Source organism: Camarhynchus parvulus, chromosome 2 (assembly GCF_901933205.1).
Source record: "Camarhynchus parvulus chromosome 2, STF_HiC, whole genome shotgun sequence".
NCBI lineage: Eukaryota > Metazoa > Chordata > Aves > Passeriformes > Thraupidae > Camarhynchus > Camarhynchus parvulus.
In genome coordinates, this window is record NC_044572.1 from 62,949,926 (window position 1) to 62,962,573 (window position 12,648).

Consider the following 12,648-nt stretch of genomic DNA (forward strand, 5'->3'; position numbering starts at 1 on the left):
TAAAGGCTTTATTTTTTAGAACTGGGCACAAATATATATATATACCTTATCCTATTAATATATATTTGACTATAAAAATAAGATTCTAGCAGATTGGAATAAATTAAAACATTAATGGGGCTAAAATAAACCTAATTTGTAATTTAATTAAAAACAGAAAGCAATGAGCACTAACACTTAACAAAAAAAGGCATTTTCATGGTGCAAAATACAGATTTAATTTCCAAATAAGTGAATGGTAAACTGTAATTGTATCAAGTGCAAGAAGACACTCAGAACATATGAAACAGTAGTCACAGATTTTGCAGTCAAGATGTTCCCTTTCTGCTTTTCCAAATTGTAGCAGAAGATACCAAAGGGTAAAACAAATAAAATACTGTCTTCATCATTGACCCAGTTAGGGATTTGGTATTGGTGGGAGATGGATTCAGATCTTGATCTCTCTCTCTTTGTCTCTCTCTCTCCGTCCTATATGGTGAATTTTTATATTTTCACACATCCAGCAAGTTCTGCCTAACATGTTTCTGATGTGCTCTTGTTTCCACAGGCCAAGGCTGCAAGCACAAAGGAAGTTTGCTCAGTCCCAGCCAAACAGTCCCAGCACAACTCCAATAAAGATAGTGGAGCCGTTGTTACCCCCTCCTGCCACTCAGATTTCTGACCTCTCCAAAAGGAAGCCCAAGACAGAAGATTTTCTCACTTTCCTCTGTCTTCGAGGTAGGTACCTGGCAGCAGCACTGGGGCACAGTCTCATTCACAGAAGGAGCTGTAGCACTGCACACCAAGCAGCAGCCAGACAAATGTACTGGAGCTGCACTTGAAGGTATTGTGTGCATTTCAGCTCTCAGCAATTTGACTGTATCTGCAGCAGGAGCATTCGAGTTCATGGTTCTAAAGATCATAAAATGAGGCTGGTAATAGTGCAAAAAGAAATTTCTTTTATGCTTGGCTCTCTGTTACCCTGAATGGGTTTTTGTCTAGCTCTCTTAAGTCCTCCCTATCCTCCTTTGTTTTGTCTGACTATAAAGTGGAGAAGTGCTTAACTTGCCTGAGTACTTGTTCCTGCAAGAGGAGAAAATCTGCTTGGAAATTCCCCTTCTTTACCTACTCACTGTCCTTTATTGTTCAATCTGAGTGAGGTTTTTCATCTGACAGTGGGTGGAGGGATTGCTATTGTTCTTGTCTGCCTCAGGAGCTGGATTGTTCCCGTGGTGATAATTAAAACAGGTGAGCTCCTCCTCTCAGCAATCCAAGTACAAAGGAGGCATCTGAAATTGTGGAGTGAAATACTCAAATTACTTCACAGTAACAGGTGCTCGAGCCTGGCTGGAGCTGTGTGGTGTGTCAGGGATCCATGGGCTGTGTGTGTGCAAGCCTGCGTGTCAGACTTGGGGGGCCTGAGCATGAGGTACTGTCCAGATTAAACTAGAGAAGGAGATGTTACTCAAGTGGTCATTTTTCTTAAGACTTTCCATGGCTCTGTGTCCCAAGTCTTGTGCTGAAGATAGCATCTTTCAATTTTATCCCCCAGTTGTCATGTTATCTCTTGCTGTGTGTTTCTGGATAGGTGCATCCCCTGTCTCATTCGTTAGCCCTAGCTGCATCATCTGTGCTGGAATGGTGCCCCTTGGTGTTGTTTTGTCCCATTACCTGCTGAAAGGTTGTGCATTTGTTACAGATAGAGCTTGTCTGCAAAAGTCTTACCTGGTGGGTTGAATCTTTCAGAGCTTGAGTTCCTCTTTCTTAGGTCTCAGTTGCATCTGTGGACAGCAGTGATCAACACCACCTGTAGCTTCCTGCTGAGGCTTTCTCACCTTAATGCAGTGTGGTTTGATTTTCTGTAAGGTTTTAGGCTAGTGGTACTTTCAGATTGGTTGCTAATTTATCCCTCTTATTTCACATCCAATATGGAGCCTCCATCCTGTTGGGACCTGTGGTAAAGTGGGTGGGTGGAGGGGATAGCAGGGGGTGATTTGCTAGCTTTTGTGTTTATTTAAAGGATGAAGAGGAGCAGAATCTAATGGAGTTCAAAGTGGCATAACGGTCCTTTGAAATGTAATCTGTGGAAATGTATTTCTAATTTAGTGTGCGTGAGGTTGATCAGTCTGTTGGCAGCGTGTCACTGCTGTGATCTGGGCCAACTGCCACAGTTGTTGGTGAGAAGAGTCAGATGGGGGTTCTGTGTGTCTGTGTGTCTGTGTGTGAGCACACATGGCTGCATTCACACGCTTGTTTCCACTGCTTGCTAACTAAGCATGTGCTATTTATAGCTTTGAAGGCACTTGCACTTACGGAAAGGCAACCTGTGTGGGGGTGTCACTTATCTCCACTTTTATTTCCTACTCTTTTAGCATTCTCTCTGTGTTCTGGTTTAACAATGCAAATGGGAAGCACGGGTACTTTAGTCCTATTCCAGTGCTTCATGTTGTTGGATTTTTATTTTTTTTTTAATTTTTTTATTTAAATCAATGGGTGTTTAGCTCTTGCACCTGTAATTTTCTCCTTTGCTATTCATCTGTGGCATAATTGATGTTTTGTACTGTCAATTAAGAACTTGCAATTCATTCCTAATTTCTTCAGTATGCAGGAGTACTTGAACATTTCTGACAACACATGCATTCAGACTGCAAGATCACAATTACAATTATGTTAAAAACCACGAGGGAGAGTCTGCTCTGAGTGCCACACATGGCATGTTCTTGGTCTGCTTAAACAGTCTGAAGAAAAACTGTGAAAGGGAAAGCTGTCAGCTTTGTGTTTCAGCACCCCCACAAGCTTATTACTGCATCACCCCTGTATAAAACATGAAAAGAGCCAGTTAAAAAAGAGGCAGGAGAATCTTCTTGGACACCTGCTCCCTGGATGCTTCTCTGGAGGAGCAGAAGAGTGCTGTGGCTTGGAGGGAGGGGTTGATGTTCAGACTTGTATTAGCATGGTTCTGGCTTCTTTGCCTGAACTGCTGTGTCCTTCAAGGGGTCCTGGCTGCCTGAGCTTGTGTCCATTTGGTCTCTGGGAATGTTTAGCTCCAGGTGGTTGTTTCTTTCGATTTGTCCATTTCAAAACAAGGAGATGGAAGTTGTTAATATGCTGGTAGGGAGTTCATGTAGCAGTGTGCTGGTACATCCAGCTCCAGAAAGGTCCCACAGGTGCCTCTCCAGGGCACTGGCAGGCTTAGTTTGGTGCTACTCTTCTGGTGCTGCCTAGTGAGCCTGGAGAGGGAAGAGCCAGCAGCTTATTAAGATCCTGCATAGGGAAGGAAGACTTGGGATTTTTTGGAAGGAGTTATTTTGATTTGGAACCTCCATGCTATTATTTTTATTGCAGTGTTGAGGGTTTCAGAATTGGTTGCATGGTGGGACAGGTGGTTGTTCTGACTTCTGTCCAGCTGTATGTGTTCACCTTGGCTCTTTGTGCTTTCACCATGAAATGCAACATGCAATTGCATGGAAATAAGAGCACACTAGAACTCACTCACAGGGTTGAAGATCAGCACTTTGAAAGTCTTAAGTGTAGGAGTGATAAGATCTAGGACAGTAAATCCCTATGTTTGTTTAAGCAAAAAAAAAAAAAAACCAAACCAAAAAAAAACAAACCAAAAAAAAAAAAAAACTCCATCAAAATGATCTGGTGGTATAAACCCTAGATTCATGATCAAAGCCTTTTTTTGACAAAGGAGTCTTTCCCAGGATTGCTGGGAATGCAGCTCAGTGGTCTTCTCTGTCCTTGTACCACCATACCCCACAGTGGTGTCAGAAGCACAGAGCAAATTTGTCACACCATAAAAGCACGAGTCACTAAGGGTGGAAAACACCTTCAAGATCACGAAGTCCAACCTTAGACTCAATTCCACCATGAATTCACATGTCAGGGAGTACTTTCATTTTCTGTTTTTAAACAGAGAAATTTAAGCATCCTGTCACCACTATGGCTCACTCTTCATTGTTCTTGTGGGGTTTATTTTGAGTAGGGGCGGCTGAACTCTGTCAGTGAAGGGGCAATACTATTATGCTACAATGTGGAAGAAAGTCCCTTGACATGTATAAGGTCCCATACTTAGGAGAACAAGTCCCATTTACCTGTCCTGCTGTGTGTAAGAAAATCCAATGATTCAAATAATTTTAACTGCCCCCCCCATTAGCACCCTGCAATTTCAAGGGGAAATAATTTAACCAAGATGACCTGCTTGGTTTCATTATCCAGAACACAAAGGTTTTAGACATATTTTAATTAGTTTGTTTTTCAAACTCTTGATTTGATAATACTCTGTACTAATTACTTCTCAAAAGGTAAGTGGAGCAAAATGAAAAAGCTGTAACAGTTGATGAATATCTGAGGCCTGGAATAAATTCCCAAACTGACCAAACTTGGCAAGGCTCCTCTGCTTTCTATTATTTTAAAATCCTCCTTTAAAAAAGATTGGTGATTTTTTAAGAATTTTATTGAATTGTGACCTAGAATTTTCAACACAAGGAGGGGAATAGTACAGATATCTCTGAAGTGATTGTCTGCAGTGTTATCTTTAAATAGCTTCTTTGAAGGAGCCTGTATGCCCTTTGCCAGAGGCATAATTGTGTCTTTCAGCAGCATGTAGATACGAGTGTGTCATCTCCGTGTAGTTGTAGAACAGCTCTCACTTTTACTATGTTTTCTGCTTTTGATCATATTTTTCTTAATAGCTTCTGTTACAGTGCATTCAAGTTACCTCTGCTCTCTGTAATTATTTACAGGTTAAAATATTGTGAGTCAAATATCAGGCTAAAAGAGGAAAGAAAAACAACTCCCCGTGAGCAATAGATCTTTGGCAAAAGGTGATAACAGGGAGGTTGTGATTAGTAGAGTACATTTTAAGAAGTTTTCCCATGATCAATTTTCTAATTAAGCTGAGCCTCTGGGAGTTACATGCTAGAGAATTTCAGAGATTCCTAAATAAAAATGGTTTAATTGAGATCTCACAAATTGAGTTTTCAGGCTCTTCTATTCTGCAAAATGTGTGATTTTTCTTTTTCTTTGAGTGCTGTGCTGACTTAATAATCTGATGATTTATTACAATTGGGCAGAATCAAAACAGAAAATTTCACTATGTGAAATATTTGTCTGAAATATGCCTGTTTGTCTGAAGTTCAGTAGCTTCTAACTTTTAGTGCAGCGCACTCTTAAACAGGCTTTTTATTCTTTTAAGCACCTGTATTTGGGTGGTAAAAAGGATCAGGGGCTTTTGACCTGAGTCTTCTTTTTTGGAGAAATTGATGGAATCAGTTCATACCTGCAGAGATTTCCGATTACAATGGGAGAGCCCCCAGAAGTGAAACTTGGGAGTTCTTAATCTTGGGCATGTTACAAAACCAACTGTTAATTTGCCAATCTTTTCAGCAAAGCAAAAGGTATGTTTGTTTGCCTGTTAGTTTGGTGTCAGCAGGCTCAGTAGTCAGCCTGTGCTGCTGTCCTTGGAGAGCTGCTGCCTTGCATGGGTCACACTCTTGAAGCACCAGCCATTGGCACCATGGAGACTTGATCTCCACATCAGAGTAAGCAGATTGAATAGCACTGCAACTTGATTAGGCTGGAAGCAAAGCAATGAAATGCTGATACTGTCCAAAAGTATGAGCTTCTTTGCAGTCTGGGTTACTTTTTACAATATTAAAACTTTTTAAAATATTAAAACATATTATTGTATGCAGACATACAATAACTTGTTTAAAATACTGGAAGAAAAATTTTAATTGATTTTGTTATTATATAATTTAGTATTTGAAACTAAAATTTTAGGATGGATTGTAAATTCAAGAATAAACTTTAGGGTGTTGAATTTCAAATGCACAAACCATTTAATCAAAATAAGCTTGCATTTAGTAATTGTAACCTCAAAATTTCTAAGTTCTGATTTAAAGTTCGGAGTAACATTGGAGCATAGAATATAAGCTGCTTCTCATACATGCAACCATTTAGGCCACCTATGGAATATGAGCTACTAAGCAACTCTTGTGGTGATTTAGGACAAGAGTAATTTAATCAGTATTGTCTGGGACAAGTGGTTACACAGTCTCAGAGTGAGCAACATTTGTGTGAAGAACAGAGAGAGAAGGGACCCTGGTGACCCCCACCATGGATTATTCCTTCCCAGGGGAACAGAGTGTTGCTGGAGTGCCACAACTCCAGACATCCAGTGGAAGGTGCAATTTCATGTCAGTGTGTGCCTGCTGGGAGATTTAAGAGATGGGAAGAGGTGCTGAAGTAAGATAGAGTATCCTGTGGGTAGAACTAGAGCTGAAGGAAAGCTTTTTCTTGCTCTTCCAGTTTTTGGGCCCTTTCTGCTGTTAACGATTTCAATATCTACCCCTGCAAAAAGCCACAGGATGCAGTTGACTGATTGAAATGGGAGACTAATCTTGAGGTTTAGCTCTTATATTTGCTACAGATTCAGTCCAAGTCCCTCAGCAAGCTGCTTGGTATTTTGTAAAATGAGGATAAATATTTAACTCTGTATATAGGTGTTGACGTAGCTGGATGTTGATTATGGATGAGCTACTGGCCTAAAATCTGAGTGCTGTGATGGCAGCAGCAATTCAAAGCCTCACTGCCCAGGGGGCAATGTAAAGTATTCTGGCAAAGGCAATTCCTGCCCTTTATCCCAGCCAAAAGCCTCTGAGACTGCTTCTCTAACCCGTGAATATACCATAGCTTCAATGTTATCCAAATGACTGATTTTATGCTAGGGATAAACCTAGCAGGATCTCTTGGGTATGAAACACAGCCTGGTAGCTTGTTGGGAATGTCATCACGGTGGTTTAAAACTTCCATACTAGTTTTGTTCTTGGTGGGAGGGAACATAAAGTTGAAGTGCACGTGGAAAGCATTGGTTTTGAGGTTCACTGTAAAATCCAGTCAGGCTGGTGGAGTTAAATGGATTTGAGATTGTCAGATAAGAATTGTAGATGTAAGAAGCACTCCTTTGGTTTTTTTATTTTTTAATTTTGGGTGCTCTGTTACTCTGGAGTGTTTTGCTAAGTTTGGAAAGTAGACCTTCTATTTTTTTCCTGCAGACTCATGCATTTCCCCACCGTTGCTCCATTTCTCTAGAAAAGGAAAAATTTTCTTCAAGCTTTTGTGTTTAAACTCTATTAGTTCAAAGAACAGACTGAGAAGAAAATGGGAGTTATGTTGCTACACTAGTCAATAAATTAAATGTTACACCAGGCACCTTGTGATTGGAACAATGGCAGCAGAGGGAGGAGTTGGAGCTCAGTTTTATTTCTGTATTTGAGATGGCCTTTTCCTCCCTCTTGCTCAGGCATTGGGGAGCTCCCTCTGGGACCATTCCTGCAGGTGGAGTCAGACAAGTGAAGTACAGTTGCTCTTTCCTATAGAATTTATGCAGTTTGTGCTCCTTTAGCCTGGCTTGGTAAAACAGCCATAAGATGCAGGCATAAATTACATATATTTTCACTTCAGGGATTTGGCATTGTCCTGCCGAAACATAATAAGTGGGACATATAATTAATGAGAGGCAGGCTGTAAAAGTTAAGCATTGAGATGCCAGCACATCAGGAGCATTTGAGAGGCAAGGTTTTTCCACCTGCTTACAGCCACAAAATGGGGCTGTATGTCAGAGGAGAAGCCAAACCTCTGGACGTGGCTCACTGTGGGGCTTGGCAAGCCGTGTGCTTTTTTAGGGCAGGCTGAAGTCCCACATACCTTGACCTGCCCTGTGTGTAAATCATTCTAATGTTTTAAATTGTTTTAAGATTTTTCCAAAGCACATCTGGGTTGTGTTTAATTGTTAGAAGGCAAGGAAAAAAAAAAAAAAGAGGAGCTAGAGGGGGAGTCGGTGTAAATAATTCATGGAGAAGAATCCTCCAATTTTGCAGAAACCACAGCCCAAATTACAGAGAAGGCTTTTGGACTGAGATGATTTTTGTTGTGGTTGTAACATACCACAGTTTGAATCCCGTCCAGATGAAAACATTTGGTTTGTACTTCAGTAAATACTGCAGAAGCACTGCCAGCTAATTCTGAAGAGTAATGAAATAGTATTTTTGGCAAAGCACATGCACTTTCCGTACTTCTGATTCCACTCTTCAGATCCAAATTCAGAGGGTTTTTTTAACATGTTTAGCTAGTCCAAGACAAAAGTTAATGTAATTTAATGAGAAACAAAACATAACTGTAATTTAGGAGAGAGAACTACACATTTGTCAAAAAGAAAAAAAGTAATAACCTCATTAGTCAAATAAAATGGCTGAAAAAGAGTATAGTTTATTCTATTAATCAGGCACTTGCTGCTGAGGTCAACACATCTGTGTGTAGAGGCTGCAAAAGCATCAATTCTGCCTACTGTTAGTAGTGAGCCTGAATTTTGCACATGCAAAGGGTGATATTTTTCCTAGAAAATTGCTAAAAGCATCACCATAACTTAAACCCCCTATATTTTACTTTGTACTTATTGTTGTATAAGCACCAAATTATTGTAAAAGAGGGCATGGAATGCATTTGTCATTCCTTCATATGCATTAGGCCACACTTAGTGTGTAGTTGTGGAAATCATTTTTTCCTATATAGTTAGGCTTTCTTTTGTGTTGCTCTCACAATAGGAGGGAAGACAAAATACTCATAAGAGAATTTCAATAATGAAACTGAAGATACTGATGGAAGCAGTTGCCAAACATACTTCAAATCTAATTTTTTTAAAGAGCTGACTGTCCTCCCTTTCTGTAATAATTCATAGCTCATTGTAACCTTGATGAGTGATTTTTTAAAAAACAACTCATCATTAATGATTTTCTCAAAATTTGCTACATGCATTAGCCTCTGATCCTAGGAACTCTTGTACTGGTGAGGAGAGGGTACCTGGGTTTATGTCAGCTGTTCAAACTTTTGTGTGTGGCTCGCAATCCCTTAGTCAGACATGGAAATTTTTTAGGCTTTCAAAATCTCACTGTGGAGGTCCAGCTTTGGTATTTGGCCTTTCCCCTAGTGTTTTGGAGGAGAGGGAGAGGGCTGAGAAGTTCCCTCCAGGTTGCTGCCTGACTTTGGCCATGGCTTCTGCTCTCAACTGTGAGACTTGTTAAGCAGGAAAAGGTGAGTGGCCAATGTCTGGACCAGGGCAGCAGGTTGACTGCACTGTCAGATGGATGCCTTGTATTGAGCCAGCCTTAGCTGCAGTGTCCTGTACACTTTACTGTAGTTGTTACTATTTCTTGTCAGTAATCCATTCCATATCTCCCTTCCCCCACTGCTCCGTCAGCTTGTGTCCATCTACTAGTGCACCTCTCACCAATCACCTTTCTCCAGCCCCAGCACATCTGGGTTCCTTCCTTCTTCTCTGCTGCTGCTGCACTTCACAGCCTTTCTTACAGCTCACTCCTTCTGCCATGGCTTCTCCTTCCTTCCTTCCCAATATGTTGAAATTGCCCCATCCAGATCTTTGGTGACGGTGTATGCTTTTATGCAAATATTTCTGCAAAACAAATCAGCTGTCTTGGCAGGGGAGGGGAGGGAAAGCATTTGGGAGTTGTGTGCTTAGACATCATCAGGACACAATGTAAAATGTGCAGCTCCTACACGAGATTGGAAACATACTTCATTTAATGTTTTGTTTAATAACATAAGGTGATACATTACACTACACATTCAGTAAGAAAAAGAGTGTATAGAAATTTTCCAAATCTTTTCTTGAGAGCTTGTAACATTACATTACAGTTACAGTATTTATTAATGGACTTTAATTTCCTTAGTCTGGGATTTTAATCTGAATCAGTTCCCTGATCTGATTCACCACATGGCCCCACAAAAAAATTACACTGCCACAGTTGAGGAGGTGGCACAGGTATAATAAGAAGAGGCCAGATGGGGGTAGATGTTCTGTAGGCTATTTTTGATGCCAAGAAAAATGTCAGCCACCAATAGTCTGAATGGTTCCTTATTCCTTGCATGAAACGTCTTCTAAATGAGTGGTAAGAAGTCAAATTAAATTTCTAGGCTGCCATCAGATTTGCTGAGTGAGCAGGCTTTTCAGGCACCTGCTAATGGGGTGGTGGCAGGGTGTGTTTCTCAGGGTGGAGGGCTGCTTGTGTGCTTTCCCCAAGCTCTGGAAGGCTGCTCCCTGTTCTCCCCCTTCATCTGTTCCAGTGCCCATGGTAGCAGCTGCCTGCATGATGTGGAGGCTCCCAGCACAGAAGGAGACTTGTAAAATTCAATACAGCCACCGGCTCTCGTAACTCTCTCTCTCACTTGCTCACTCTCTCCCTCTCAGATTTTTCTGCCGTTTTCTTGGGGATGGAAAGTGAGGAAGTGGGGAATTGTATACCTAGAGTGCTGAGACCTGGCAGGCACCACTTCCCAGGCACAGATGTTGCCCTGTATTTGTGCCATTGCCACTCTTCTTTTTTGCTGTTGGTTATTATTTCCAGTGTCACTCTTTATATTACCCTTGGTAGGCTTTGAGAATCACACTTTGGTGCTGGGGAGGGCAGGAGGAAGAGGAGGGATGATTGCTCATCTTTATTTAGTCTTACTGCCTGGCAGGGAAATATGTGCAAGAGGGAACCAGCATAGCTGCCCCATGGGTTTCTGTTGCTGAGTGTGTCCAGGAAGAGATAAATGTGCAGAATAGTGATCTGTGAATTTTACGTATCAAGGAAGACCCTACAATGCTGTGTTCTGTGAATGTGTGTGTACAGATGTGCCTGGTGAACCTGCAGTGTTCCTTATTCTCATGTCATTTTGGAGGGCTTTTATCATCTTGCTGTCATACATCATTTTCATGGTAAATATCTGTTACACATGGAGTAACCTGAGAGCAACAACTCTCAACAAAGTCTGTCTGTAAGGAAAACCACCATGATCTTACCTTGCAGTGAAGACCAGGCAGTGAAACTGGTTTTTACCAGTTCAGCTCATATTTGTGAACAAATTATTTGAGGCCATTCCAGAACTGAAGTAGTATTATAAAAGATGAGGATAAAAATAGTTCCAATACAAAAATTAAGCAAGAAAAGTCAGAGCTTTTAGATTTCTTTCAGAGTCTTCTATCCATAACAATGCTTAAATAGAACAAAAATATGCAAGTCCAGACTTTTTTTTCTTTCTTTCTGTTTGGCAAGTCACATTTAATAAATATGTAGGAAAAGCTGGTGGGAAGGAGGGGAGGAGACCCAGACTTGAACACCAGCTTTTCTCCAAGGTCTCATATTGCAGAGCACTTAGATCAGTAAAGTGAGCGTTAGCAGGACTCTCCTGTGTTATTGGATGTTACTAGTCTAATTTCTCTGGAAATGTACTTCCCAAACAGTCCCAGCTGTCCCAGGAATGCAGTTTAACCATTATTGTTCATAGTTCTCGATTGGAAAGAATTAAAAACTGACATTCTGACAGGAGATTTATGCACTAAGATTACAGAGATTGAATACCAGGAGTTAGGTGAAGTTTGTGCCTGCTCTCGAACTTGAGTAAGACTCTCCCAACTTTCTAAACAGACTGACATAGTACTGTGTTTTATTCTCTGCTTTAAGAAGAAAGAAAAGATAGCTATTGTAATAACAACATTTCCATTGCAGATAATACATTTTCGTTGGTTGCTGTTTAAAGCAGCTGCCAAAAAATCTCAGAGATGTGGAATTCCAAGGAAGATGAAGCTGAGAGAACAGACATTATATCTAGACTCCTATTTTAGTGTCTCAGAAGGATACATTTTCTGACTATTTCTCTAATTATAATAGGGGGATTTCAGTCTGTGTTTGAATCTAATTTTGAGGGTTCCAAACAGTAAGGTTCTTTTACGCAACCATTTGTTAATGTACAATGGTGTCAGACTTCAGATTTTTATAAGAACTCATGCACTTGCATACAGTTTCTGAATCCATACTACACATTTGGGTACCTAGATGGAAGAAAAAAACCAATTTAAACAATTTCTTTTTCAGGCAGCACTGTCTTAGGAGCAACTATTTTAGAGTCTTCTTGTTAGTTGCTGTTGAGACTTAAAACTCCCCTACGAGCAGAAGAATTAATGTGCCTCTCAGCACCTCTTACCTACTATGTTTGATTGCTTAGACTGTGCCAGAAAGTTCTGGGCTTGCATAAAAAATGTGAAGGTTTTTTGTTTCTGTAAGTTGCTACAGCTTCCATGCCATGAAATATGTCAGCAGTCTTAATTTGATTATTAGTCTATATAAACAGGAGAACTGTAGCATCCAAAAGCCCTTTCCGCTAGGATAACTGTATGTGTCCATAGGTTTCTGTCTAGGTTGGATGGAAAAATGCACCATTTCAGGGGGAAAGAATCATCATGCCCTCAATGCTGCTGTAGTGTTTATCCTGGCTGTCCCAGGGCTACTACTCACATGCAGCACAGGATGCTGGTGGGGAGTTTCTGTCTGCTTCTCCCCAAGGCAGCCACAGATCCAAAGGGGCTGTTAGAGAGGCCAAAAGCCAACATCTTTACAGGTGGGAGCTAAGCCTTCAGTGGGACGAAGGAGAGAATTGGATGGGTCAGTTTTCAGTAAGAGAAGTCATGGATTGAGATAAAGGCAGTTTATTAGGCAAAGCAAAGCTGCAAGCAGTGAAACAAGGAATTCATTTGCTACTCACTTTGGCAGGCAGGTGTTTAACCATCCCCAGGATGAGGGGCTCCATCACATAAAATGGTTACCT

The 12,648-nt window shown here is 40.8% G+C and overlaps 1 protein-coding gene across 2 annotated transcripts in view; it reads left to right on the top strand.

The window, feature by feature from the left end:
• JARID2 (jumonji and AT-rich interaction domain containing 2) overlaps positions 1-12,648 on the top strand; it is a 213,508-nt gene that overhangs the window by 153,391 nt on the left and 47,469 nt on the right. For both annotated transcript variants that reach the window (XM_030966482.1, XM_030966488.1), the window contains one exon: positions 548-717. In XM_030966482.1, coding sequence (XP_030822342.1) covers positions 548-717 — 170 coding nt within the window. The remainder of the gene's footprint in view (positions 1-547; positions 718-12,648) is intronic.